At 42.1% G+C, this 26,734-nt stretch overlaps 1 protein-coding gene across 2 annotated transcripts; it reads left to right on the top strand.

Moving 5' to 3' along the window:
- The first annotated feature begins 216 nt into the window (after nucleotides 1-216).
- On the top strand, nucleotides 217-25,916 carry sfxn5a (sideroflexin 5a). Of its 2 annotated transcripts, XM_079528204.1 has the most exons (15): nucleotides 365-399; nucleotides 646-752; nucleotides 1,361-1,429; nucleotides 3,706-3,783; nucleotides 4,902-4,928; nucleotides 5,767-5,821; nucleotides 9,109-9,134; nucleotides 9,298-9,351; nucleotides 9,645-9,701; nucleotides 10,878-10,943; nucleotides 13,172-13,262; nucleotides 17,494-17,609; nucleotides 18,726-18,811; nucleotides 22,957-23,074; nucleotides 25,020-25,916. In XM_079528204.1, exons 2-15 carry the CDS (start codon nucleotides 726-728, stop codon nucleotides 25,095-25,097), a joined length of 948 nt encoding a protein of 315 aa, XP_079384330.1. In that variant the 5' UTR covers nucleotides 365-399; nucleotides 646-725; the 3' UTR covers nucleotides 25,098-25,916. The 2 variants fall into 2 exon arrangements, with proteins under 2 accessions (XP_079384329.1, XP_079384330.1); XM_079528203.1 differs by lacking the exon at nucleotides 646-752 and having other exon boundaries at nucleotides 217-399.
- The last annotated feature ends 818 nt before the right edge of the window (nucleotides 25,917-26,734 follow it).

The following is a 26,734-nucleotide window of genomic DNA, read 5'->3' as shown; positions in this document are numbered from 1 at the left end:
AAATATTGAAAGAAGTATAATCTGCCACTGGGATTTGCGCCGTCATCAAATACGTTACCCACGAATTATATATTTTTACATTTATTATAAAAACATAAAATATGAGATGATCCACTGGGAAATGTAGTCACATTTCAATACTTCCTGTTTTGCCTAGCCAGCCTTAAAAACGACATTACCAATAATCCCACTGTCATGACTGTTGACGGCGCGACATACTAAATCCAACACGGCTGCTAGCTGCTAACATCTAGTCGTAAATTGTCAAGTTAGAACAGTAAACTAACAAGTTGCTGAGTTGTGCTTGTGAATTCGGGTGATTTGCGCTGCTTTTCAGCTGCACCCTGCAAAATGTCAGAGAATACGACATTCGTGTATGGAAAGTCACGTTTCGACCAGGTAGTTTGGAAAGTATTTTCATAAATTTCATGCACTACACTTTAGTATTGACCACATAAACACATTCATGAAATATGTCCAAAACGGCTCAAATTCGCCAGATTGAATGTGAAAACTGGTGACGTTCAAATTATACTTTTAAGTAATTATATAGACTTTCCTAGTATTTAATGTATTTCCCCCAGTCTAAATGCTTAGAATGTCACACATGCTGCGCAAAAGCTTTCCTAAATGATCATGTTGCAGGTGCAAGGTGCAGCATAACTCAATGCAACTGGAGTAAAGGTGGACTGGACACTCTTCTCCTGTGACTCTGTGAGATGTGAATGGAATGGATCATGGTTGAGTCAGTGGTAGGCTACCGTTGTTCCAACGGGGACCTCTATTGGCCAGATACAAAATATATATTTGATAGGCCTACCCAGTTTCCACACCAAGACATTTTGAACTAGCCTGGCGTGCCGTCCATATGTTCAGGAAGTTGCGAGGCACAACAGTTTGGCAGTTGCCAGATTTTCATTCAAATTAGACTGCTGTAATTAAGTCTGAAGTGAATGGACGTTGCCCCCCTCTCCCCCTCACATACAACTTCCTTATACTATTAGGAATAAATGATAAAGTGATACATTTCTGGCACAGCCTTTGAAATTTTTAATTGCCATGGATGTGAACTGCTTCGCTCCTCTGAAAAGAGAGAGAGGGAGAGAGAGAGGGAGGGAGGGTGGGTTGGTTGGTTGGAGGGAACAGTTTGAGGAGGTATTAATGAGGAGCCTCCACCTGGCGTGATAAAACAACTGGCGTTCTGTGGTGTCACAATTTACTCTGCGACAGCTGCCCGTGTCGTCTGGTAACGGGTGGAGAGAGACACGTGTGAGTTCCTGAATTAAAGGCACAATCCCAATGTATTTGGTAATAATGATAATAATCCCCCCCCCCCCCCCCCCTTCTCTCTTTCTTTCAGAACACTTTCTTTGGAAGATTCAGACATTTCCTGGATGTGATTGACCCCAGCACACTCTTTGTGACTGAGGTAGGCTACAGAGCCTTTATAAGAGCCTTTACTGTATATACAGAGCCTTTATAACCAAATATTATGTAATAACTTCTTGGAACTTTAACATGCCATTTTTATTAGTTTGTGTGCTCGTTAACGTCATCAACATCAGCACCACAAACCCTTCCCCTGCTTAAGATCATCATGTATGTAGTCAGTAGTGTACTTTATTACTACTAGACAAGTTAGACAACTAGAGGTTTGTTCCACAATACGTCGCACCACCGATACGACAGTTGTGTCTGAGTCATAGTTTCGGGGGATTTGTCAGAGTACTCAGTATACCCGTATTGTACCCATATATGGACATCTCTGTATCTGTCTGGAAAAAATATATAATCATCTTCTCAATTCTTTACTGTGGCAGACTGAGACATTTGGGGAAGCAGGTTTATTGCAGTGGTTCTCAACCTAACAGTTCGGGGTCCCCGCGTGAGTTTGGGCGGTCTCCAGGTGACAGTGAAGTGACAATCTATGGACTTTTTTATTTTTTATATTTGTAATACCTAAAAAAAGACTGTTACTGTATTAAAAGTAACCAACAAACAATAAAATACTTTAATAACTGGTCAAACAATGGCCAAATTGACAAATAATATAAGAAATAGGAAATAATTGTGAAAATTCCCAATAGATCTCCTATTTTCACATTATTTATCTGTGAAATCGAGTCAAACAAAATTGAATGCTTCAACTGCTACATTCTAAGTGCTTATCAGGGTGGAGGGGGTCCCCACAGCCTGAAAAGGTTTTGAACCACTAGTTTATAGCACTGTCTGTTAAAGTCGGGCCCAGGGACCATTTTGGGTCTGTAACTCTAGTCTTGAGAAAACAAATAATGGTTCCATTTTACACACTCAGAGTTAAATAAAAACAGTGGATTTGACAGTGTACAAAAAAAAATCATTTCTAGGCCCAGGAGAAAGGCAGAGGCAGGACTCAATCAGTACATGCAGGGAACTTTTTGCGACCACATCATCTCTGGGGCTGGGCACGTCTGGCATAATATTTCCCCCTATGCCCAGGTGGCATTGGTGGTGGGTTTGGCTTTAGGAGGGAGTGCAGTGCAGTGCAGTGCAGTCATCAGTGCCCTGGGTAATGAAGCTGTTAGCAGCCTCATTGCTGACAGTAATAGCAGCAGAGCCTCCTGGGATGAGATGAGGTGTGGACATGTGGGGCAGCTGTGAGGGGTGGAGCTTGCGTGCGTGCGTCCGTGCATGCATGCGTGCGTGCGTGTGTGAGAGAGAGCTCCCTCTGCCCCCCAACTCCTGCACCCCGCTGGGCCAGACATAGCCTCAACTTGCCCCTAATGATGAGGAGTGGAGCAGAGTTGGCCCTTGTTTTTGCACATACAGGCAAATGTCCATGTGAAGTCACACACATTTAATGTTGTGGCACATGTACACGAGGTGTGCAAGGATACACACACACACACACGCACGCGCGCTAAGCTAAGATAATTAGACCAAATTGGACCATATGACCCTGTATTGTGCTCAGCATTAGTCAATGATCACACCATAGATCGATCATTACCTTTTAGGAAATTCATTTGTCATCTGAAAATCAGCATGATAGTCACACTGAAATGCAATTATCACACTGAACCGTGTAGAAGAATTAGAAATAACCTCTTACTGCAGTTGAAGTCAGACCTTAGCCACTTTTAACCTGCCTGGTGTCCCTATTTCAGGCATGAAATTATAGGGAAACTTTTTTTTAAATAGTGAAAATAGCAGACCTATAACTTCAAACCACGCCACATCACGATGTGTTGTGAGCTTGTAGATCGGCTATCTTTGAGGGGCGCTAGCCCATGCCCAGCTTTGTATGTCTGTGTGTACCACGGAAATGATTTGATTGGCTGAGCACAGAATGTGATATGATGATGTAGATGATAAGAGCGCCCCTCACTTCACACAAGGGTGATTTTTTTCTATCCATCGTTTGACAAAGTATAGGCCTTAAGTGGTTAAACGTTACTTGGAATGGGTTGCTGCTATTGCCTTTATTTGACAGTTTTTGGACGGATTATTCATCTATAATTGAATATACAGATTCTTCTTTGTATTATTATAACCAGTATAGAAATATAGAATATTGGCTAAATATTTCATTCTTATCTTTAACAGCCAACAACAACTGCTTATTGATGCAGATTGAATGTGATTAACAGTCAGTATCACTTTATGCTGTACATTAAAAAAGCCATGACCATGAAACCCAAATGTCTATTTATTTTGCTGATCCAGAAACGCCTCCAGGGGTGTGTGGAACTCCTCGAGCATTTCAAACACGGAACTCTGCCTCCAGGGGTGACAGATGCTCAGGTAAGCTCAGCACTCATTCAACAACACACAACACGCTTCTCGTTTGACTGGTCTCAGGTCTGTGAACGCGATCAGGAATTGGTAAATGGGTCGTCCCTGAGTAAATGAAAAGCATTTCCCCTTTGACGAGCCTTTGAAGAGCGTCTTAAGTAGTCAGACGTTCTTCTTTTCCTCTCTGTTGTCTGTGGCTGTGTGTTGTTTTTGAAAAAGGACACTGCGGTGTGTTCAGGATGTGTTGACTGGTCACAGACAAAGGGGTGGGGGCTGTCAGGGGAAACCAGGTGTGTTGGAAGGGTCAAAGGCCAGATGAGTTCCATGAGACTCTTTAAGCAAGTATGGAAATCTACCTGAACCCACTGCCACATGTCTCCAAACTAATGCACCAGTGGCTCTCAAACATTTCCATGTCAAAGTCCCCCAAATTGACCTTGGCCACAGACCCACAGAAAGATTTCAAAAATAGCCGATCTACAAGCTCACAACGCTTGTAGATCAGCTACTGTATTTTTACATTTCTGAAAAGATAAGTGTTTGAACTGTTCCTCATTTTGCTGGGGACCCCCTGGAATCCCATCAAGAACCCTGAGGGTGACCTGGACCCCACTTTGAGAACCAGTGCTATAGACAATAAATTATATTAAAGGCAGCACTCAACCAGATTTGATTTTGTAATGTTGTCATCCAACTCAAATTACGTAAGTAAAGTCCTGCATTTCTGCTAACGTCAGAGGTCATCGATAGACTTGGGGTAGTTTAGTTTACAACACAGACACAAAGTATTGTAAATACTAATGAGGTTATTAAATGTGAATGTGCTTGAGAGATAACAGTTTTCTTTTTTTGTGACCAACTTTTTATTTTGTTTTTTTAAAAGAAAGAGATAACAGTTTTCTTCTCAGGGAATATTCAATGCAACATACTGGAACATGGCCCAAAGCCATGATGAAGCACTTGGCAATACACGTTACTCATGCCATTTGGTGATAAAGATCCATGTATTTACTGTACTTAATGTTTTGGGTGCACGGTTGGGTTACTATACTTTGGAATGAATGAAATGGCTCATCTTGTGATGGGCTGAAGTGGGTTCTAATTTAGTCTATTTGTTTATTTTTCAGCTTTGGCAAGCTCAGAAAATAAAACAGGTAAAACATGCTTCTTTCATTTCACTCTTTCATTCTCTGTCTCTCATTCACACACATGCACGCATGCTTGCATGTGCGCGCGCACACACGCACACACACAAAAAAACAAATCTTGAGATCATTATCAGTGTTATCCGTGTTTGTCTTGGTGAGGTGTCACTGAATTGGCCAAGAAACTGACACCCGTGCTTTGAAGTTGAGCTAAACATGTGTCTGTTTAGTCAGCACGTATATCACTTAGTGATGTCGCAATGACTTAACGGGGAAATTCTCAATAGCAGTATCTCAGTCTGTCCCGCTTCACCTGTCAATCTGTAACTCAGAGATATTATGGCTCTACTGTGAATATCTGTTTATATATTCTAGATTTGGGTGGAGTAAATCAAAACTTAGCATATATATTTTTTTGAGTGCCATAAGCGTTTTATTTTTGTTGGTTTTACTGCATTGTGCGTACGTGGTGCACTGGTGCACAGAGAAGTATGCTAGACGACGTAAGGACGTACGTATATTACTATACTAGAAATATACTGGAATTTGAAATATTTTAATGTGATTGTTGAAAATGGTCTAACTCTAATTGGGTAGCCCTGCCCATCTGGCACTCCCTAAATGTATAATAAAGCTATTATTTCTAATAATTTCATCATGCATAGGCTATGTTGAAAGTAAAACTGCAGTAATAGAATATATATTATATAATATTGTATTATGTAGTTACCAAATTTATACTCAATATATGAACAAATAATGTCGCAAATATTTACTTTACATTCTCATTCTGCTGGTTGTATTCATTTACGTTATTCTATTCTATTCACTGCACACTTGAACACAGGCTATCATTCACCCTGACACTGGGGACAAGATCATCATGCCTTTCCGCATGTCAGGTATATTAAGTCACCTTCCTTTGAAGACTGGGGTGGTGGTGGTTCTCTGCCTGTGCATGCATACATGCATGCGATGCGTGCATCTGTTTTAAACCCCAAAAGTAATATATGTGATTAATCATTATCTCAACATCCAACAAAATTATTAAGAGCATAATTTTAGCAATAAGAATATCATATTATATTTATCTCTTTATCATAACATTATTGTGTGATCCTTAAAATTAGCAGATCTGTATATTCTGTTATGAGGTCCACCATAGTGGTGTCATCCATCCCTGGGGACTGTCAGGGCACCACAGGGACTCTTCAGGGTGTCTCAGACCTGGGAAAGGTCACTCACAGCTGGGTGCTGATTAGAGACGCTCCCCCACAGTGACCAAGAGGTACTGTTGGACCTCGGGTGAAACCGAAGTGTTGTGATTGAGTTCTTCTCAACACCTTCTCGGGAGAAAAGACAACCTTGGAGACGGAGACATGGCAGTGAGACATGGAGATGGACAGGAGAGCGGGGAGGGGTAGAATGGATGGAGAGTAATGAAGAAATGTAGAAACATCGAAGGAATGTAAGAGAAGGAGATAGGAGCCAAATAGAGAAATGATGAGGAAAACAGATGAGAAATTGAGAGATAAGAGATAATTCAACTTCTGGAGAGAAGAACAATGGAGAGAGAGAAATGACATAATGAAAACAATCATTACAAATCTTTATAGAGAAGCAGCATTGTATAGAGAGTAGAGAAGGGAGATAAAGAACTTAACAGCTTAAGTGCTCAAGACGTCTCCATATGTCTTTATAATTACACCCGTACAGGGCCCAGGACGCGTGGGGACGTCGTTTTTTTAATGACATAAAACAGGTCGCTAAAATCTATTTTTTGACAGGGCCGTTGCTAGGCAACGCCTTGTGCAGCACTCAGCGGCAAGTTTCACGGCATGCGCCCAGCTGTTCACTTCCTTGTTTACGGCAAGGAAGTTTAGAGAAGGAAAGGTCATGGTCACGTGACTGTGCTGATTGATTGATTGATTGAAGAATGTATTAACAGTTTGCAGAATTACAGTACATTTCAAGCACAAACTCAATACAAAGACTGTTAACTGTGAGTGGACGACCCAATTAAGCATTACACTTGTTTCCAATAGGGTCCACCATGTTCAAATCATCAAAACATTTAGAGACGTACAAATAGACACTTCTATAGACAGAACAGGAATTCATCATAAAGGAGGTAAAAAGGGAAAAGAAACATATACAGTGAGGGGAAAAAAAGGGGTGGGCGGTGGGGGGGATTCACGTTCAGCTCCGTTAAATTGTTTGTTTTCCTTGGAGGAGCTGCGTTGGGTCCCCAAGTCGGCTCCGTGGCCGTACCTTGAGTTGGCTGTGTGGCCGTGACCGTCTCTTGTGTTGTCCTTGCGTTGGGTCCCCAAGTTGGCTCAGTGGCCATACCTTGAGTTGGCTGTGTGGCTGCGACCGTCTCTTGTGTTTTCATTGCGTTCGTGTTTGAGGGATTCCGATTTTACAGGGGCCAGTTTCGAATTGCAGCCGTCCGTAGGTGCCCTTTGAGAGCGGTTTTGAAAGAGTCAAGGGATTCGCATGTCTTAATGACAGTTGGTAGGGCGTTCCACATTTTGGTGGCATAGGAGCGAAAAGAATTTAGTCCCTTGTTTGTGCCGAATCTGGGTTGTACATGGTTCGTTGCACTCCCTCTGGTGTTGTGGGTGTGGACTTCGTTAACATTAAGGAAGTATCTAGACAGGTACATGGGTATCTTGGTGGTGTATCGAATCTTGTGGACCAGACCCATTGCAAGATGCTGTACTCTGTCGTCGACCCTAAGCCATTCCAGCCTGTCCAAGTGGGCAGGGGTGAGGTGGGTTCGGGGGGCTAGGTCAAGTAGGAGCCTGACCAGTTTGTTTTGGGAAGTCTGGAGCCTGGTTTTAAGGGCCTTTGAGGTGCTGTGGTACCAGGAGGTGCATGCATAGTCAAAGAAACCCTGTACAAGGGCTCCTGTTAAGGTCTTCAAGGTGTTTTTGTTGACCAGTGAGGAGATCCTGTAGAGGAATCTTGTTCTATGGTTGACCTTTTTGATTACGTTGGTGGCCATTTTATCACCGGAAAGATTAGCCTCCAGGATGGAACCTAGGTAGGTAATTTCATCTTTACGTGTGATAACATTGTCACCCACTCTAACCAAGAAGCCATTTGCTGCGCCTTGACACTGTCATGGGAGCCAAATCTCGCACCGGAAGTTACATGAATACAAAGCAGTGAATGGAGCAAGCTGCAACAAACATTATTTATGAACCATTGAGACCTGTGTCATGTAATCGTTTCAGGAATATAAAAGAAGACCTATCACAGTTTGTTTTCTAATCACTGGCTTTTCGATGTGCACAGTACATCATTTTATTTGAGGATTTAAACAGCAGCAGGTATCATTTCTGTTCCGGGGGTATCGTGAGATTTGGCTACCAGACAGGAAACGGTGGACAGTCTCGTTCAGAAACGTAATTTTTGCTCTTTAGATACCTCTATAAAATTACACAGTGTGCACATCGAAAAGCAACACAGCAGACACTGTTGGTGACCTTACCTCCATTTCATATACCTTGGTTTACGGCCCGACAAAACTGTCTATTCTCTCTAAATCTACGTCGCTGTCCATGGTTTTGATCAGGACGGCGATGTTCTGTCCTAATTTCTGACTTAACCAAGCATCTCTTTGGAATATTAACGTTTCTAAAGAGAGATCAGATCATGTGACAGCGCAAAGTAGTAATGGAAAATTATACCTCCTAGCATACTTCATCTGCTGGGCACTCTTAATGACTTTATTTAGAAAAATCAGACCCGTCTGAAGTGAGTGGTACTGTACTGTACTGTACTGTACTGTACTGTACTGTACTGTACAAGCTCTCCTCCCTGGCCTCTGTGTGTTAGGCTGCACAACAGTGACACTTGGTGGTGACAATATGCTATTTCCGTGCTCGGACACAGGGACACACACACATAGCTGTCTATAGGAGCACTACTACGGTTGCACTACTCAAAAATTCCGGCACACTGGACGTGTTAAGAGAAGTCATGGACGAGGAAGACGAGGTGGGAGATGAGGGAGGTTGGAGGAGTAAAATGGAAACACCAAAACATTAAACAAAAAGACAACCAAAAAAAAAGATGAATCTGTCATTGTTTTGATGTTTTCCCCAAAACTTTATTATCCATGATGTCCATGTGGTCAAATCCCTTTAAATTGTGATTTTACACCACTCCTTCTTCTTTACAGGTTTCATCCCATTTGGTACACCAGTGGTAAGAAAAGTTGAATATGATTTTGACAGGATAATATCTGGGAGCATACAAGCATTTTTGCTTGGGGGTGGGGGGGATATTTGTATTTTATTTTTAGTCAAATGTTAGTTCATAATGAGGAACAGTCTCCAGAGATGAAGACCATTTAACCATTTGTGTTTAGGTTGTTGGTCTCCTTCTTCCCAATCAAACACTGGTGACCACTATCTTCTGGCAGGTAGTCACTCAATTCTGTATGGTCACTGATGATATTTAGAGAGTAAAGGTTTCCCCGACAGGGAAAATATGCTGTGATTATAAATTAAAACATTATTTCATTTTATTTCATTGTATTTTGTGCTGAATTATACATCTTTTTTCCACACATCACGTACACGTACCTGTAAGGCTTCATGAATGGAATGAAATGATGTCTTGACTTTGTTACAGCTAGTTCTTAACACAATGCTGCAATTGTGCTTATTATCTAAATATTAACAACCCCATTGTTATTTCACCTTCTTTTACCAGTGGTTAAACCAGAGTCACAATGCTTGTGTCAATTACTGCAACCGGAATGCATCCAAGGTACAGTATAGCAGTGGTTCCCACACATTTTAGCCTGTCTCCCCAGGACCCAAACTAGTGAAAATAGCAGATCGGCTATTTTCGCGACTTCTTCTAGTTTATGTAATTTCTTAGATTTTTCTATTATTTTATGAAATTACTGAAAATAATAATTTAATTTGTTTTTAATTCATGAAAATGTTAGCTTTTTGGGGATTATTTTTTTGGAAAATGTTTTGAAATAAACAAAATGTAGGAAACAAAAAAATAAAGCGACCCATGCACATGTTTCCCTGAGCCACAAATGGTCCCGAGTCCCGACCCACTGTTCGGGAACCAGTGCAGTATAGTATCCTATCCACTCAACTGCAAAGACACCTATAGGTCCCACTGAGAACTGCAGTAGCCTATATCCCTGACCACGCCTGACTCACTGGAGTCAGGCGTGTCACAAGGACTTCAAGTATTTTGGGCCAGGTATGCCCATAAGAGAAGTTAAAAGGATCCCTGGCTAATAAGACAAATGTGCCTTAAAACATTATACTACATTATACTATACTATACTATAACAAAAAAATAAAAACGCCATCAATATTTTATTTCTTTCATAAATAAAGAATCTTTCACTCAATAGAGCGTCGCAGTCCCACCCCCTTTCATGACGACGAGCGCCTCGGAACAAAAAAGGTTTTGTACCCTGCCCTTTTTGTCTTCTTTCTAATTATTTGTTCGGCCCAAAATCTTTGTTTGTTGTCATGAGTTGTCACGATCCGAGTTGGCTTTGACCGAGGCTTACAGGTCTTTTAAATAAATACTTTATGAAACGTCTGACAACGTGGGAAAAATGAATTGGAAATTGTCTTCCGGGATGGGACTGCGACGCTCTATATAGGGACTGCTCCTGTCGCAAGTTGATAATGTCTGAATATGTCCATGTGTGGTCTAGCCCTACTGAATGTATGGAATACATATGCTAATAAAAAATATTTCAAATATTGCTTTGATGCTCATATTAACCGTAGGAAGTATTAAGTTGTTTTTATTAGCATATGCAAACAGTAGTAAAGCTTTAGTCTGAAATGCATTAATGTTGTACTATGATGATGTGTGCAAATAAATAATCAAAAAGGTTCATGATTGTGCCCTAATGTTTCTATTTAATATTGTAACTTCATGTCCGTCTTCTTGCCACTAAAGCCAGCACCTGCTTCCACATTCTTCCAAGGATACCTGGGTGCAGTGACCAGTGCAGTCTCCATTGCTGTGAGTTTACAGTATTCTATGAGTTTATTAAATAAATGTACATTAAATTTGTTGTCTCCCCAGGACCCAAGCTTGCAAATATATGTAATATGAATCAAGTCTATCTGCTACTTTAACTATTGAACATTGAATATTTTTGAAAAATTCAGAAAAGAACAAAACAAATATAAAATGTGATATTTACCCACGGCCCATAAAATAAAACGGGTCCGCGACCCAAAATTGATTGTGACCCTAAAATGAATGTGATAGAATGAAGCATTGAGAATAGTGTCATTAGTTGTCATTAAATAGGAATCTGTAAATCATTGTCAGATGACTTTTAACCTGAGCAAATTATGTCAAAAAAGTCTAACAGTGGTTGTCATTGTTTGATTTATTGAATACTTTAGTTTGCAAAAAGTACATCCATCCTACTATAAATGCGCCACGTGTCTGCGTGTGTGTACGGTTGTAATGCACGTAACTAGAGAACCGTTTGCCCCACCGACTTCATACCGACACACGCGTTCCACAACCCCGCAGGGAGTGCAGTGCCCGGCCTCGAGTCGGTCGGACCCACGGTTCTCCAGAACCACCACAAAAGGCTCTGCTCAGGCTCTGCCAGTGAGCCTAATCAGCCTAAATCCCCTCACCTGTGCAATTTCCAGCCTCTGCCTCAGCCAATTGATTGCCATGGCAACCCCACACCTGACAATTGATTAGCCTACTTAACCAGTCCCCTTTTCACAGTCAGTCAATTTGCCCTCTTCACACAGGCAGATACAGAGATCTCCATCTCCATGTGGGACACAGACAGACAGTTAAAACGGGTGCTAGGACAAGTTGACAACGGGTATTATTAGGTTCCCAAGTTGCATCGTTCTCAAGTAGGCCAGTGGCCGACAGGCATGTACAGGTCTAGTAGGTACAAATTAACAATAATGCTAAAAGGATAACAAAAAGCCCTGCCAGCTTGTACATTTTTGAGTGGTGCAACCACTCCAAGGAACAGCAATGTCCGTGTTAACCTATGTGACTGTGTGTTAACCTATGTGTGTGACTATGAGTACCAGTAGGGGCAAAAGTGGCGCTGTTGTGCCAGAAACAGAGAGAGAGATAGTGCTGCACTGTTGCCTGCTAATGAGAGAGAGGGGGGAGGGGAGTTGCACCACTTTCAATTGTAAAATAAAACAATAAACAATCTATAAGCACACATTGGCATGTTGTGAACTTGTAGATCTCACAAAATGGGGACGGGGTTAAACTGATTTTGATGCTATATTAGCTGCTGGGGACCCCCTGGATCACCCTCAAGGTTCCCTGGGGGTCTCTGAACCACACTATGAGAACCTCTGGTCTAGCTCACACATCTTGACACTCACAGACACCTGCCTTACAAGCCACTTAATTCTTTTAACATTGGTCCGGTTGCTATGGCAACGCCCCACCGCTCCAGCTATGGGATTGAAAATATAAAATAAACATGTTCACAGACACTCACTCCGACATAAACACACAATATCAGATACACACTCACTCACTCACTCACTCACTCACTCACTCACTCACTCACTCACACACACACACACACACACACACACACACACACACACACACACACACACACACACACACACACACACACACACACACACACACACTCTCTCTCTCACATACCTACCTGACACACCTCTCGGTATAGACGCAGGGACTCAAACTGAGCCAATTAGTTTTCCTGCTGGGTGTCCCATCCGCCCGCTTGCCCTCAGGCCCTGACAACAGCAGCAGACATATGGAGAACCGCCAAGGTTTCCGGAGTTGGGGGGCAGTGGGGTTGGGCGACAGGTCAGGAGGGGGCGGGACGTCTCCAATTAAACCAATGCCTTGGTGACGACCCCCTGCCTGGACCGGGAGAGCTAGAGGGCAAAAGGGTGATGTGGTGTGATGGTGGAGGTGGTGTATGAGAAGAGGCTTTGTTATCCGGAGGAAGTTACGGGATGCTCAAATCTGAGCGAAATATTGACTTGGTATAGTCCCAGAACTAGGTGCCGTCAGCATATATGCACATCTTTAAGTGTGTGTGTGTGTGTGTGTGTGTGTGTGTGTGTGTGTGTGTGTGTGTGTGTGTGTGTGTGTGTGTGTGTGTGTGTGTGTGTGTGTGTGTGTGTGTGTGTGTGTGTGTGTGTGTGTGTGTGCGTGCGCGCGCACACGTGTGCGTGCGTGCGGTCATGTGGTCATGTTTGCAGGTAGGGCTGAACGTGTTGATCCAGAAAGCTAACCACTTCAGTCCAGCCACCAGACTGTTGGTACAGAGGTTTATTCCATTTCCAGCAGTAGGTATGTGTGTTGAAGAAATGCCTGACCAAAGTATTTTTGTGTTTTATGTTTTTGTGTTGGTATTTAAACGATTTTGATCAGCATTTTGGTGGGGCTTACTGCATCTTTAAGCCCAAACCACACCAAAGGGTTTGTGTGGCTTACCTTAAAAAACGATTTGTCCCAACCCAACCTTTTGGTGTGGTTTGGGCTTTAGACTCACTGTGTTATTCTAAAGGAATCCCCACACATTCTGGCCCCCGTAAAGTTTGAGCCCCCACCCCCTTTTCCCGCGTATGTTCTTTCTACGTCCGAGCATAGACATGGTAACGCCCCACCTGCCTCTGATTGGCCTACCGACACTGCCCATCTTGCCTGTCCTCCCAGATGAAAGACTACTCCGTGGTGGGAAATAATACAAGTACAAGAGAACGGCAACACCCGACAGTAATTTGTAACTTTCATTTTTGTAGAAGAGGCAAACTAATATTGTTTGTGCCGTTTGCTTTGATTGAATAATTGATTGAACACGTAGGCCTATGTACTATGATTTGATTTGGCTGTGTTCTAAATTAAAGGGTTAGTGTTGATTATCGTGTATTAATCTAAACTAACACTAAACTAATACTATTATACTAATAAAGATCAAGGGAAAAGAGACTTTCTTTTTACAGTACAATAATGTTTAAAGTTTACACATGTATACAAATAAACAGGCCAACGGCATAAACAATATTAGTTTACCTCTTCTACAAAAATAAAAGTTGCTGTCGAGCGTGCCAAGCTGTCATTCTCTTGTAGCTATTATATATCGTACTTGACTTCTCCACCTCGGAGACACCGGCTGTGTCGGTAGGCCAATCAGAGGCAGGCGGGGCGTTACCATGTCTATGCTCAGACGTAGAAAGAATATACGCCCTTTTCGACCTTACTGTATATGTCTTTCACTTCCTTTATATGATGATTTCCTGTTTTTGAGTCACTCCAAGGAACAGCAATGTCCGTCCCAACCTATGTGACTGTGACTGTTTAGAGTACCAGTAGGGGCAAAGGTGGTGCTGTTGAGCCAGAAACAGAGAGAGAGAGAGATAGTGTTGCACTGTTGCCTGCTAATGAGAGAGAGAGAGAGGGGAGTTGCACCACTCAGTTCACACGGGTGTGATTTTTTTTTATATAGAAGTGTATATTTGTACGTCTCTAAATGTTCTGATGAATTTAAAATGGTGGACCCTGTTGTGAACAAGTGTAATGCTTTATTACTGGTGTCGTCCACAGTAACAGATTTTGTATTTACTTGTGCTTTCGGTTGAAATGTACCCATTCTGCATACTGTTAATGAACATTTCAATCAATCAATCAATTCAGCACCCGTCATGTGTTAAAATATACATTTAGCCCAGTTACGCCGAAGCTCAACTGCAGCCATCGGGCGGCCGTCAGCGGCGAGTCATCGTCAACGCAGGGAATGTTCCCTTTTTAATCAATGAAGGGTGCTCCACTGCCGACGGTTGCGTCTGGACGGCGTCGCCCATTCGCCCTGTTCATTTTATGACGCCGTCCAAAGTAAACGCAACGTGACACAACGCACTCAGTGGAGGCCCGGAAGGAAGTAGTGAAGTCAATCTCCATGGTTTAGAAATCATCAGATCTTTTTTCTTTTAATTGATTTGTCAAGTTTCTGTAATTAGGTTATTCTAATTCAGGTTTCATAGTAACAAAAATCGCACTCGTGCGAACTGAGCGGTGCTGTGTGAGCGGTGCTGTGTGTGTGTGTATATGTGTGTGTGTTTAGGCTGCTCAACAGTGCCACTTTAGGTTGCCCAGCGGTATTGCAGCTGTTCATGCTCCAAGCATACATAGGGACACATTCGGCCGGTCATTGGAGCTAAAAAACAAATCTGAACCAAATGTGTATCCACATTCTACAATTGGGATCACCTCACACACTGCTGTGGGAGAGCTGGTGTGTGTGTGTGGAGTATTCAGTTCCCCACTTATATGATCAGTTACGCACCAGTGTCACGCAGCAAAAATAACCTACTGTACATACAGCAAGCTTTTGTAGATCACTATTTTTGGTGTGCGACAGTGGTGCGCGTCCAAGTATAAATTAGGCTAGCAGAGAGGGTCTTTTATGTCAGACATACGTAGCAACAACAAGGCCCCCACTTTTTCTAATGTCACCCCCACACACACACACACACACACACACACACACACACACACACTCACACTCAGCACCCCAAACACATAGTCACACCCTAGGGTATAGGACTGTGTCCCAGAGTGCCCGGGGGGCTGCTAGCTTGTAATTAAATTGTTTTGCCTGCCCCCCCGCCTCACCCCCACAACCCAAAGCACCCTCCTCGCTCCCGCCCCTCCCATACCCTGGCGGTATCTCTAATTAAATCAACAGGTTTCTGCAGACCCGCTCTTTGCCCGGTAATTGGCTCCTCGTTAGTACTGTGCTACCGCAAACAAATTGGATAATTACTCCTAAAGTGGCCTCTATGTCAGGGCCTCATTTACCTGATTTCTGTTTGTTCATTGTTGTTGTGGTTGTGCTTGTTGTTTTCCGGTACGGGTCTCACATCAAAGGTAATTAAAATGGCTAATTGAACAGAGCAAGTAAAAAGTGCCGTTTAAAATGTCCAACCCCCCTGTTTTATGTGACTGCTTACTTAAGGGGGTAGATTTATTTGTAATAACCTAATCAGGCAGCTGTCTGTCATTCATTTAGATTGTGATGAAGACCTTAACTGGAGCAGGGAGGCTATCCCTCCAGAAATACACAGGGATAATTAATTTTTAATTTGTCTTCTTGAACAAACATTCTCATTTACGTGTGATATTTGTGGTGTAATGCCGTGAGAAGACCATTTTAGACGCTTTGTCTGCATTTCCATTAGTGTACTTTCATTTATTAGATGCCAATTAGAATGCATATTAATGTAATTATTGACAATAATTATAAACGTGCACCCACATATTGCAATTTAGCTTTGCAGACACAATAATTTTATTAATCATGTAGAGTTGACTTAGATGCCTTCATTTGTTTTAATTGCAATCTTTTTTTCACTCCTTATTTGATCCATTTGCTCTTAGTTTGCATTTCTCCCTGCCAGAATCCCTTCATATCTGTCCCTTTATTAATTGGTCTGGGGTGGAGAAAAAAATCCCTTGTAGGTAAAAAGAGCTATTTGCTCAGTCAATTGAATTCCACTCGCGCTGCAGGCCGACAGGCCTGAAGGCCCTCAGTAAAGATAAGTCCGAAACGCTGTTGTCTTAAATTAAAAAGGCCCATGGCACTAACGCTAAACTCTCTAAAATGAGTTTTTTTCTTATTCCTATTAGAGTCAAGGAGACAGGTCTATCTATATTAACATATACATTTGTGTTCATTTTGTGAATACATCACAGGTTGACAACACCACTGCTTTAACCTTGACTAGATTGCCTGTTTGTGGGGGCTGTGGCTCACACAGTCAGAGTCACACATGCACAGCAGGAGAGTAGTGTTAAACTGTAAAATTACTTGCCATACAGCTGAGCTGTTTTTATGGAAGGTGCTGTTATAGGTCAGCATCTTATGCCAATGTTCACCATCAATATACAACCACCAAAAAAAACTGTATTTTCACAATAGAAGTGGTAATTGTGGTAATGTAATTCTGCTACTATTATTACTATCACTTTCACTATTATAATATATAATAAATAATATAATATAAATAATATTTTCACGTAATACATTACAGAATATCTGATTATTTTAATATCCATATCAGCTTAAATGGGGTTAGACTGTTCTCCGCAACAGTGTGCAAACTGATTTTTAGGTAATTTTAGGCTCTGCTGCATTGTCTGCACATTGACATGTCCAAGTCCAAATCCACTTCAGGTTTAAGTTTAAGACTTTACTATCTCAAAAGTGAAACTCGGTAGAGCAGGCATGACCCAGATAATGTTTACAATAACAAAGGCTGCACACAGAAATGTACCAGACACATACAATGAACCAGTTGTTTCACTAGACAATGATAGTCTAATAGTCTTACTGACTTTTCTTTTGTTTGCAGTCTGACACTTCTGCCAGAGCCCTTCTCTGCATGCATGTTGTCACCCACTTTCAACCTGGTGTCCCCGACAATGTTACTTGCTCACAGTGAGCTTGTAGCGAGATGCTGAGACATGTAGCATGTATATAAATGAAGTGGTTATTTTCTAAATGATCTTCTCTTCTACACAGCCACTGCCAATGTCTTCAATGTGGTCCTTATGAGACACTCTGAGCTCTCAGATGGCATCAGTGTGCTCGACGACAACGGAAATGTGGTGGGAACCTCCAAAGTGGCTGCCAGACACGTAAGCAGGGGTGGAAAAAGTACTCTAATTGTTTTACCTAAGTAAAAGTATCAATACTGCAATGTAGAAATACTCTGTTACAAGTAAAAGTCCAGAATTAAATATGTACTAGAGTAAAAAAAGTATTGGTATAAAAATCACACCTGTGTGAACTGAGTGGTGTAATATAGCCTGTCTGACGTAATGAAATCAATCACACCCGGGTGAACAGGGTGAACATAGCAACCATGCTCATTTTTTCTGCACAAACAAAGCCAGTTGTAGGAGTGGTTTACACCACTCAAAAAGCCAGTTGTAGGAGTGGTTTACACCACTCAAAAATGTACTTAAGTATCAAAAGTAGAACGTACTCGTTATACAGAATGTCCCATTCCAAATATCAGGTATTAACCACTTGAACAGTAGCCTTCTTATTCTGGGCATGTCATATAGTTTAACAGTCCGTGACAATAGCCGAGCTTGTATATCGATGACGGGAAATAAAAAAATCACACCCGTGTTAACTGAGTGGTGTAAGGTCTTATATAGACTGATCAGCTGTGGTATGACGTAATGTCTGACGTAATGAAATCACACCTGTGTGAACTGGGTGACCATAGCAACCATGCTAATTTTTTTGGTACGAACAGACACGTAAACTAACAAAGCCAGTTGTAGGATTGGTTTACACCACTCAGTTGGGGTGTTTGTCTGGTGTGAGGTATTATATAAGGTAAGGTATTATATAGCCTGATCAGCTATGATCTGACGTAATGCCTGACGTAATGAAATCACACCCGGGTGAACTAGGTGACCATAGCAACCATGCTCATTTTTTGGTACGAACAGACACGTAAACTAACAAAGCCGAAATCACACCCGGGTGAACTGGGTGACCATAGCAACCATGCTAATTTTTTGGTACGAACAGACACGTAAACTAACAAAGCCAGTTGTAGGAGGTGGCAAAGGATGACCTTGGGAGACCCTGATCATCAAGTATAATGGTTAACCCATATATACCGTACTTGGTTAACTTGTCATGTGGTTATGCACTAAATGTAATCCATTAATTTAAAACAGTGTAGAATGCAGCATAGTTGGTGACAGCCTACAATAAACATGTTTTTACGACAGGCACTTATGGAGACAGCCCTGACTAGGGTGGTTCTACCCATGCCAATCCTAGTACTTCCTCCCATGGTCATGACTGCACTGGAGAAGTAAGTACATTACATTATCAACACGTTGTAGAATACACCAAAAAGATTCAACTATATCAATTTAATTAAATTCATATTTTATGAAACCTTAAACGAATAAGGTAAATTATAGGACATTTCCTATCCTCGCTGTGTAAACCTTGCATGTCCAAAACAATTTCAGGAAATGGAAAGAATAAGCTGTTTTTCAATAGATCCAATGTAGTTATTAAATATTTAGTCACACAAGCCCTTAATAGCCGTTAATAGTTTTCATTGGTGCAATTACTGCAATATTAGCCTCAGTCAGAGTCACACATGCACAGCAGGCTTTTATTTTCGTTCGCATTCGGCTCAAAATGGAAAATCTGGCATAGGAAGTGGGAGCCAACTTGTATTTCAATAACAGTGCAGAGGGGCGTCACTCCAAATTTGGTGATGTCAGTGTTCTCCAGTGGAAATCCAAGAGACTAACTGGCTCCTACAGCATAACGGCTGGCTGTTTCAGCATGTCACGTCCATTCCCTTCATCCCAGACCTTGTCATTATTTAATATAAGCCCACCGGCGATTACCTGACCGCTTTAGACTGGATTGACTCTGTCCTTGTTTGATGTGACTCTAATGATCCATGTGGAAACGTCCCTTGATAGACGGCCTAACTGTACCTGCGGACCCGCCGAGGAATGTGGCCATCTTAGAGAGCCTCTGACAGCAGCTGTCGCGATGGCGGCACTGACTGCCCAGGTGTGTTTAGGATTCCTAGCACTTGAATGATTGAACCATGGGGGAGGGGGACAAGAGAGAGTGGAAAAGGGAAAGCCTGGAGTGAGTTTGTGTGTGTGTGGGTGGGTGTGTGTGTGGGTGGGTGTGGGTGACTGTGGCTGCAGGTGAGTAGTGTTTTGCTCAGCCATCCTCCATGTCAGCTTGCCTTCACTGGCTTTCAATGGAGCGAGAACAAGGGGACAGAGTGAGGTACCTGGACGGCCCCCCAGTGATGGATTACATCGTTGAGAGCTGGGTTGGGGCAATGGCTGCAAACCCCCTTCTCTGTCTTCCTCTCTCCAGTATAGCTGTGCTACTCTTCATATTCTCAACTAGAAGCAACTTGTATTTTCATTTCTTTGTAACCTTTGCATTTCAACCTGGCGTCCATATTTTGGCCACATTTTTGGAACATTTTCAGAACTTTTATATAAGCTCACAACATGTAAGTAGCCTTGGCAATCAACAGTTCCCAAGCCATGTGGACCATAGATGCGGCAGCCTATGTACACCCCCCCATGAGTATGACATGACACAAGTATGTCATAGGGACTAACCCCAATCCTACTCTCAATGCTGATTGCGTGCGTGTGTGTGTGTGTGTGTGTGTGTGTGTGTGTGTGTGTGTGTGTGTGTGTGTGTGTGTGTGTGTGTGTGTGTGTGTGTGTGTGTGTGTGTGTGTGTGTGTGTGTGTGTGTGTGTGTGTGTGTGTGTGTGTGTGTGTGTGTGTGTGTGTGTGTGTGTCCGATCCCATCCTCCATCTCTTCTCCCCAATCACCTCAGTAACCCTGTGCCTCTCACATACCTTGCAATTTTTTCCCATTGTCTTTTCTGTCTGTATTCCCTCTAAGTGTGTGTGTGTAGGCTAATTAAACCATGGCAGCCATATGTGTTAATGAGCTCCCTCATTAGGCAGTAGCTCTCCTCGTTAAGGAGAAGAGGCGTCGCTTGTAGAAGGAGGAGAGAGCAGAGAGAGCAGAGAGGGCCTATCTGGAGCGCCCGCTGAGCACGCTGTCCCACACTCTGAACAGGGGATTATTGTACGAAGGGCTAGGAAAACGGCAAAAAGTCAGAGAGTTGGAGTAGAGGGAGCGAGAGTGGGATGGGGATTTCAGAGACCAAAACCATGCGCCTCCAAAATTATGTTTTTCTGAGGAAAGAGAAAATAACTAGAAAAAGTGCCCCTCGATGCACAGGTCTCCACCAGGGCAGGTCAGGTTGTGGCCTCCTGGTGGCGCTATAATAGGCCAAAGTGAAAAGGGTGACATTTCTTCTTATGCCTTGGATGGCAATTGGATGTTTTGAGGAATTTTGTTCCAAAAATGTTTTTTTGCAAAAATCCACCTGTTGGTGGCGCTATAACAGGCCAATGTGAAAAGGGTGGGATATATTCCTCAGCCTAGTAGGAAAGTCCGTAAAAGATTTCACGTAAATTGCACGCTCTGTTCATGAGGCTTTTTGTTCAAAACGGACCAATCCTGCAAACTTTGAAAGCTAATGTTAGCCAATTAGGGAAATATCGGACAGATCCATCTTGAACACATGACTATAGAGATGGTGTGTAACGATTTGCGGGATTTTTGGACAGAATCTGGAGGAGTAATATAAAAAAAAAAGTTTTTCAAAAGTGGGCCTTCTGGTGGCGCTATAACAGGCCGTTCTGGAAAATGTGGGGCAGAGGTTCATCATTGGCATGCAAAATGTGGCATCAACCGGGTTAACGGTGACGGAGATTAGGTGGTAACAGACCACCTAATCTCAGACAGACGGACGGATGGACGGAAACACGGAAACACTCATACACACACGGACGGGAGTGCAAAACATACTCTCTCCCCATGCCTTCGGCCTGGTGGAGACAATTAATGTTTTCCAACTGGTGGCCATGTTTTGGGGAAGTTATACAATGGAGTATGAACAGCTTTTAAGAGGCCCAAGGGGTTTGACTTTGAATGTCACTCAGCGGCACACACAGGCAACCAGGGAAATTTAGATTTAAAGAAAAACGTGAAGTTTAACTTCACTGAAAATATCAGACTCTCAAAAAAGGTTACATACAGAATTACATATATAGTCAGTGCATACAACTATTCGTTTTTTTAACGACATTTGGTACGTCCGGTGTCAAGAAACAGAAACATTATTACTTTGTAAAAGATATCATGTGAGTCATATATAATGTTTTTTCTATCACAGTGTGACCTAATTACTAACAAGCTTGCAAGAGGATGAAATTACACTTTGTTCGCCAAACAAGCCACATCATCACATTTTGCCATTACTTCCCTATCTTCAACCATAATGCTCAGACAACTGTCACTTCAGCTTGAGCATCAGGTGTGCGCTCTGTGCACTCTCATTCCCATTGGGTGAGACCACACATAACAAAATATGTCAAGTCAAGCCTTTAATAATATTTCATTTGAAAATAGTACATTTCTTAGATTTGATTGACCTATGAAATATTGTTTAAACATATTTTTACATACATTTAACAAACGTGCTATAGATTTTAGTATTTGTTTTTCTTACGTTTTTAGAGGCCCCAAACGGAGATCACCGTCAAGTTCATGGTCAAGTGCCCCAGACGGAGATTGATAAACGGGACGGAGATTCATTATATCAAAACCGATCGCATCGCTCCACAGCCTAGGAGCGCTTGTTGCCCAATCCTCGGTGTTGCACAACAGTGACACGTCATCGAAAATGTTCCCTGTCTGTTTAGCGGACGAAAACGAAAATCTTAAAACGTTCATAACTCGCGATCTAAATCATCCCGTCTAATTCTGAAAAAAGATCCTGTGTTAGACGGCGCTTCGCTGTCCAGTCACTAGTCGCAATAGATTTATTCTTACCTCCCGTTGTTGTCGATCGACTCTAGAGTGGTGTGGCTATTGTTAGCTGCTACACAGACATTCACAACAACTTCCGGTGCCCCGGTAAAAGTGGTCCGGGCGCTATAAATGATGGGCATATTTTATTAATGGATTAAATAGGTCCGGGCCATCAAGGTTACATCAAGGTTACATTTGGCATAATTACATTCTGTAATTATGCCAAATGTGTGATACAGTAGTTACTGTTGTGAGAAACTCTGCAAGCTGTCAATATGTCTGCTGACCAGTGCCTCCAAGACAAGTCTGTTGTACTTGATTCTGTTTGCTTCTCCATTTTTGAAGGGCGATAGCCTAGTTCAATGTTTGTTTTGTAAATGCCATTGACAATGACGTCATCATTTACGTCATAATGTAACTCGTCATATTGCCTCTTTATTGTTAATTGCGTTTAATGTTTGTGTTGGCACCGTTTGTTTTACATCATTACATCACCTAATCAACATGAGTTAGACTTTAATATATTAGCGCCCCTCACTTCACACGAGTGTGATTTTTGTCTGTCTAGGCTTCCTCTACTTAAGAGGCATCGGAGGCTGGTCCTTCCCATTCACAGCCTGGTGTGTCTGGCTGCCTTCGGATTGGCTCTACCTCTGGCCATCAGCCTCTTCCCACAGATGTCCCAGGTCCTCCTTCACAACACCTCTCCTCTGTCCATCAATGCTATGTTGCTCTACTACTCTCAAGCGTTCTACTCTCTACTGGTTCTCAAGCGTGAGAGCATACAAATGAACCCCCTCAAAGACTTTGAGCATCCATTTGTATGCTCTCAGAGTTATAACTCTGAGAGCATACAAATGAACCCCCTCAATCAATCTGAGATCCCTATAGACTCCACTTTGAGAACTACTGCTCTACTTTACTCCAGTGGTTCTCAAACATTATCATGTCAAGGACCCCTCCCCCCAAATCTGACCGCAGACCCCCATCTGAAAGGATTTTGTGCCAGGGAGGGACCCCCATAAGAGAAGATCTTTGAAATATTTCAACACATCATATTAAAACACAGGAAGGGCACAGTAAGACTAAAGTACAGGGAACAATAAATAAACCGCTCTAACGTTTTTCTATTATACCAATTCAGAGAAATTCTGAACTCTGTACTCCTGGTGTACAGTCTGTACTCCTGGTGTGTTTAAGAAATATAAACAGCTTGTCATATGTGTGTGCTAGTGAGTGAGTGTGCCTAACTGTCGCCGCTTATCTTGAGAACCGTATATGGTCCTAAAGGTACATGGACGGACAGACAGACAGACAGACAGACAGAGATCATCTGACAATCACCTCACCTACTCAGCTCTCAGCTGATAGAAAGATTCCCGTGCTTAATGTGTTACTGAAGTAAAAATCTGTGTGATATATATATAGTATAATTTGACCTTTACCATTATCCATCATGTAACACAAGATAAATTATACACAGCCTTCATTGCTTTGCTTATGTCTGCTTCCTCCATTGGTTTCAGTGACTGATATTGATGACTGAAGTCTCCTGACCCCTTTAACGTTAACTAGTGGAGCTTTACTGAGACTCTACCTTAATGAGCCGTGACTCTCTCTGCATTATGATCTGTCCATGCATTGCACAGAGCTGCCAGGCAGCCGCTCGGGGCTCATTTATTCTTCGTTGTACGACTGTGTCGCTTGCCAAAAATAACTACAATAATAATAATATATTCAACTTACAATGATTTGTTTTTGACGAGCGACAGAGTCGTTCTATAAAGCATAAATCAGGCTTCAGCCATTGAAGCCGTCGACACTAGCGGGCAGAATAGAATCTAACTTTAGCATCAATGCATGTCATTCAACTCAACAGGAGGGGCTGACATGATCATTTCACTTCTTCCTCCATGTGTCTCTTGCTTTCTCTCTGTCTCTCTCTCTCCCTCCCCTCTCTTTGTCTCTCTGCCAACTGACTTGCTGACATGAGCCTGCCAGCGCTGGCTTTAAAATGTTTAGGATTTAATTACCGATGGAAATAACTCAGACAGCCATATGGCAAAATACTTCAGACATATGTGCCGCCAACAGTCCTGTGAAAGGCAGGCTCTTCGTTCTGTAGCGTAGCTGGTTCCTTGTTTTTCCTCCTGCTAGTCCTTTTTGCACCTTTAGCGAGGATACCAGACGATAAAAAAAGAACTCCCTCCCCCTCCAAAAAAGCAATATGAATCCCCCCACTCTTCTGCTCTGCTCCCACCGCTCTACCCCACCTACTCTCAATTTGTCCCACTTCCATGTTTCACACCTACCAAGATGTCTTGATTAGAATTCTGCCTCAGAGTCACAGCCATCTGTCTCTGGTTCAAATATTAGGAGTTGCGAGGCTCAAAATTAGACTTTAATCTGCCAAATTGGCTGCTGTGTCCATATTAGCAGCAAAAGCAGAATATTAAAGGCCTTTAATGAAACATTTAGTCTATAAATGAAACTGTTGCATATATTTAAGCAGCGATGTATGGAGATTACATATGTCTGTCACATTGTATATGTAAACATGCTGTATCTAACATCACATGCCAGATTTTATGCACTATTGAGTATTGACTTATTTTTTCTGTCCCCCCCCAGATCAATGTGAGTCAACTGGAGCCAGAAATTGCCATGGCAACAGATTGTAAGCTTGTCACATACAATAAGGGGCTGTGAAGGATCCATTTAACCAAAACATGTAAGATGATGTGTCTGCATTTCTGCAACACAACGCATGTGTATGCAATGGAAGTTGGCATAGACCCATGCTAAATACAGAGCATCACTTGACACTTAATCAGGTAAATGAATGGAAATAAATGCTTTTGTCATTTAGGGCAATAAACCCTTCCGACGTTGCTGTCGGGAGGAAACCTCATAACTCCATTTTTGAGGTTTTATTTGCATAAATCAGTGCTATTGAACACCCTTTACATCTGTGTGTTGTTTCGAAAATATCGAACCAATGGAAAGTAGTAAAAAGTGCTTTGGACAAAACCTCTTAACTCCATTGGACCCTCAAAATGTCTGCTAAAGCAACTAACTCCACCACCTCTCCCACTCTCGTGGAAGTAATTGACAATATATAAAGTTACAACACCAACTTTGATGAGGCTGTATTGCTTTGTTTTAAAAATATAAGGTTTTCTTAATTTCCTGAAAAATGTACATTTTTCATTTCCTGAAAAATGAACATTTTGGAGTTATGAGGTTTCCTCCCGACAGCAGAGATATACAATAACCTGTGCAGTTATGTTTAGACTGAAATTTATGCCAAAGAGTTAAGAGTAAGAATCTGGCATATTCTCATGGAAAAAATGGAACACAATCAGTAATTATTATAGTAGACACCATTTTACCTTTGAGGGTTATATTATGATATGATGTACAATTAATATTATAATGTGCTGCTAATTCATATTACTATTATTATAATATTAATATGGTCAGTGTTTAAAAAATGTTTTCCCTTGTTAATGTGATCAATATTTCTCATGGTTATAAAAAATCACACCTGTGTGAAGTGAGGGGCGCTAAGTCTAACTAATGTTGATCAACACAAACATTAAGGGCTATATCTTGCGCCACCCCTTACCCTAAACTTATTTTCAATGTTTTACTATTTTGAAAAACCTTTGAAAATACTTCAAATAGCCGATCTACAAGCTCACAGCGTGTCGATGTGGATCGGCTAGTTAAACAAGTTTTAAATGTTTTTCAAAATAGTTAAAAAAGCAAAGAAGTTTAGGGATAAGGGGTAAGGGGCAAGATTGAGCCCAGGTACAGGTATTAATTGACGTTTTCGGGCCGGGTAGGGCGTGAAATGTGTGTTAATTAGTACTGTGGGGCCTCGGGTAGGGCCGGGCCTTACTTTGCAGGCCTGTTGAGAACTCTAGTTTTCGCCGGCTGCCAGGCATGGCTGCGCTAAGACGTGCCCGTCTAGAGTTTGAATGGACAGGTATCAGTCAAAAGGGAGACATCTCCTTATATGTAGATCTAATTGTTTGATGAGGTCAGATCAACATTGTGTCCGTGAAGTCAGATGTAGAGTTGCTGGCCGGCTCGATATATGCAGATCTAGGTGATGATCCAGTCTTCTCCATGAATGGCTATCCAGGGTTTGATGAGGTCAGTGTCGTGATCTTCATATATGGAGACGGCCATATATGGAGCGTGTCATGAGGCGTGAATGACGGACGGACATGAAGTCATGAACTGCGACCTACATTCGCATTAATCATTTAGAATTTGCATACATGTAGGAAATGTGTTGTTTTATAACCAGTGAGTGGACCAAATATAAACCTCTAAAG

This window comes from Electrona antarctica (assembly GCF_951216825.1).
Source record: "Electrona antarctica genome assembly, chromosome: 18".
NCBI lineage: Eukaryota > Metazoa > Chordata > Actinopteri > Myctophiformes > Myctophidae > Electrona > Electrona antarctica.
Note: the sequence above shows the minus strand (reverse complement) of the source record. Positions and strands in the feature narration are given on the sequence as shown.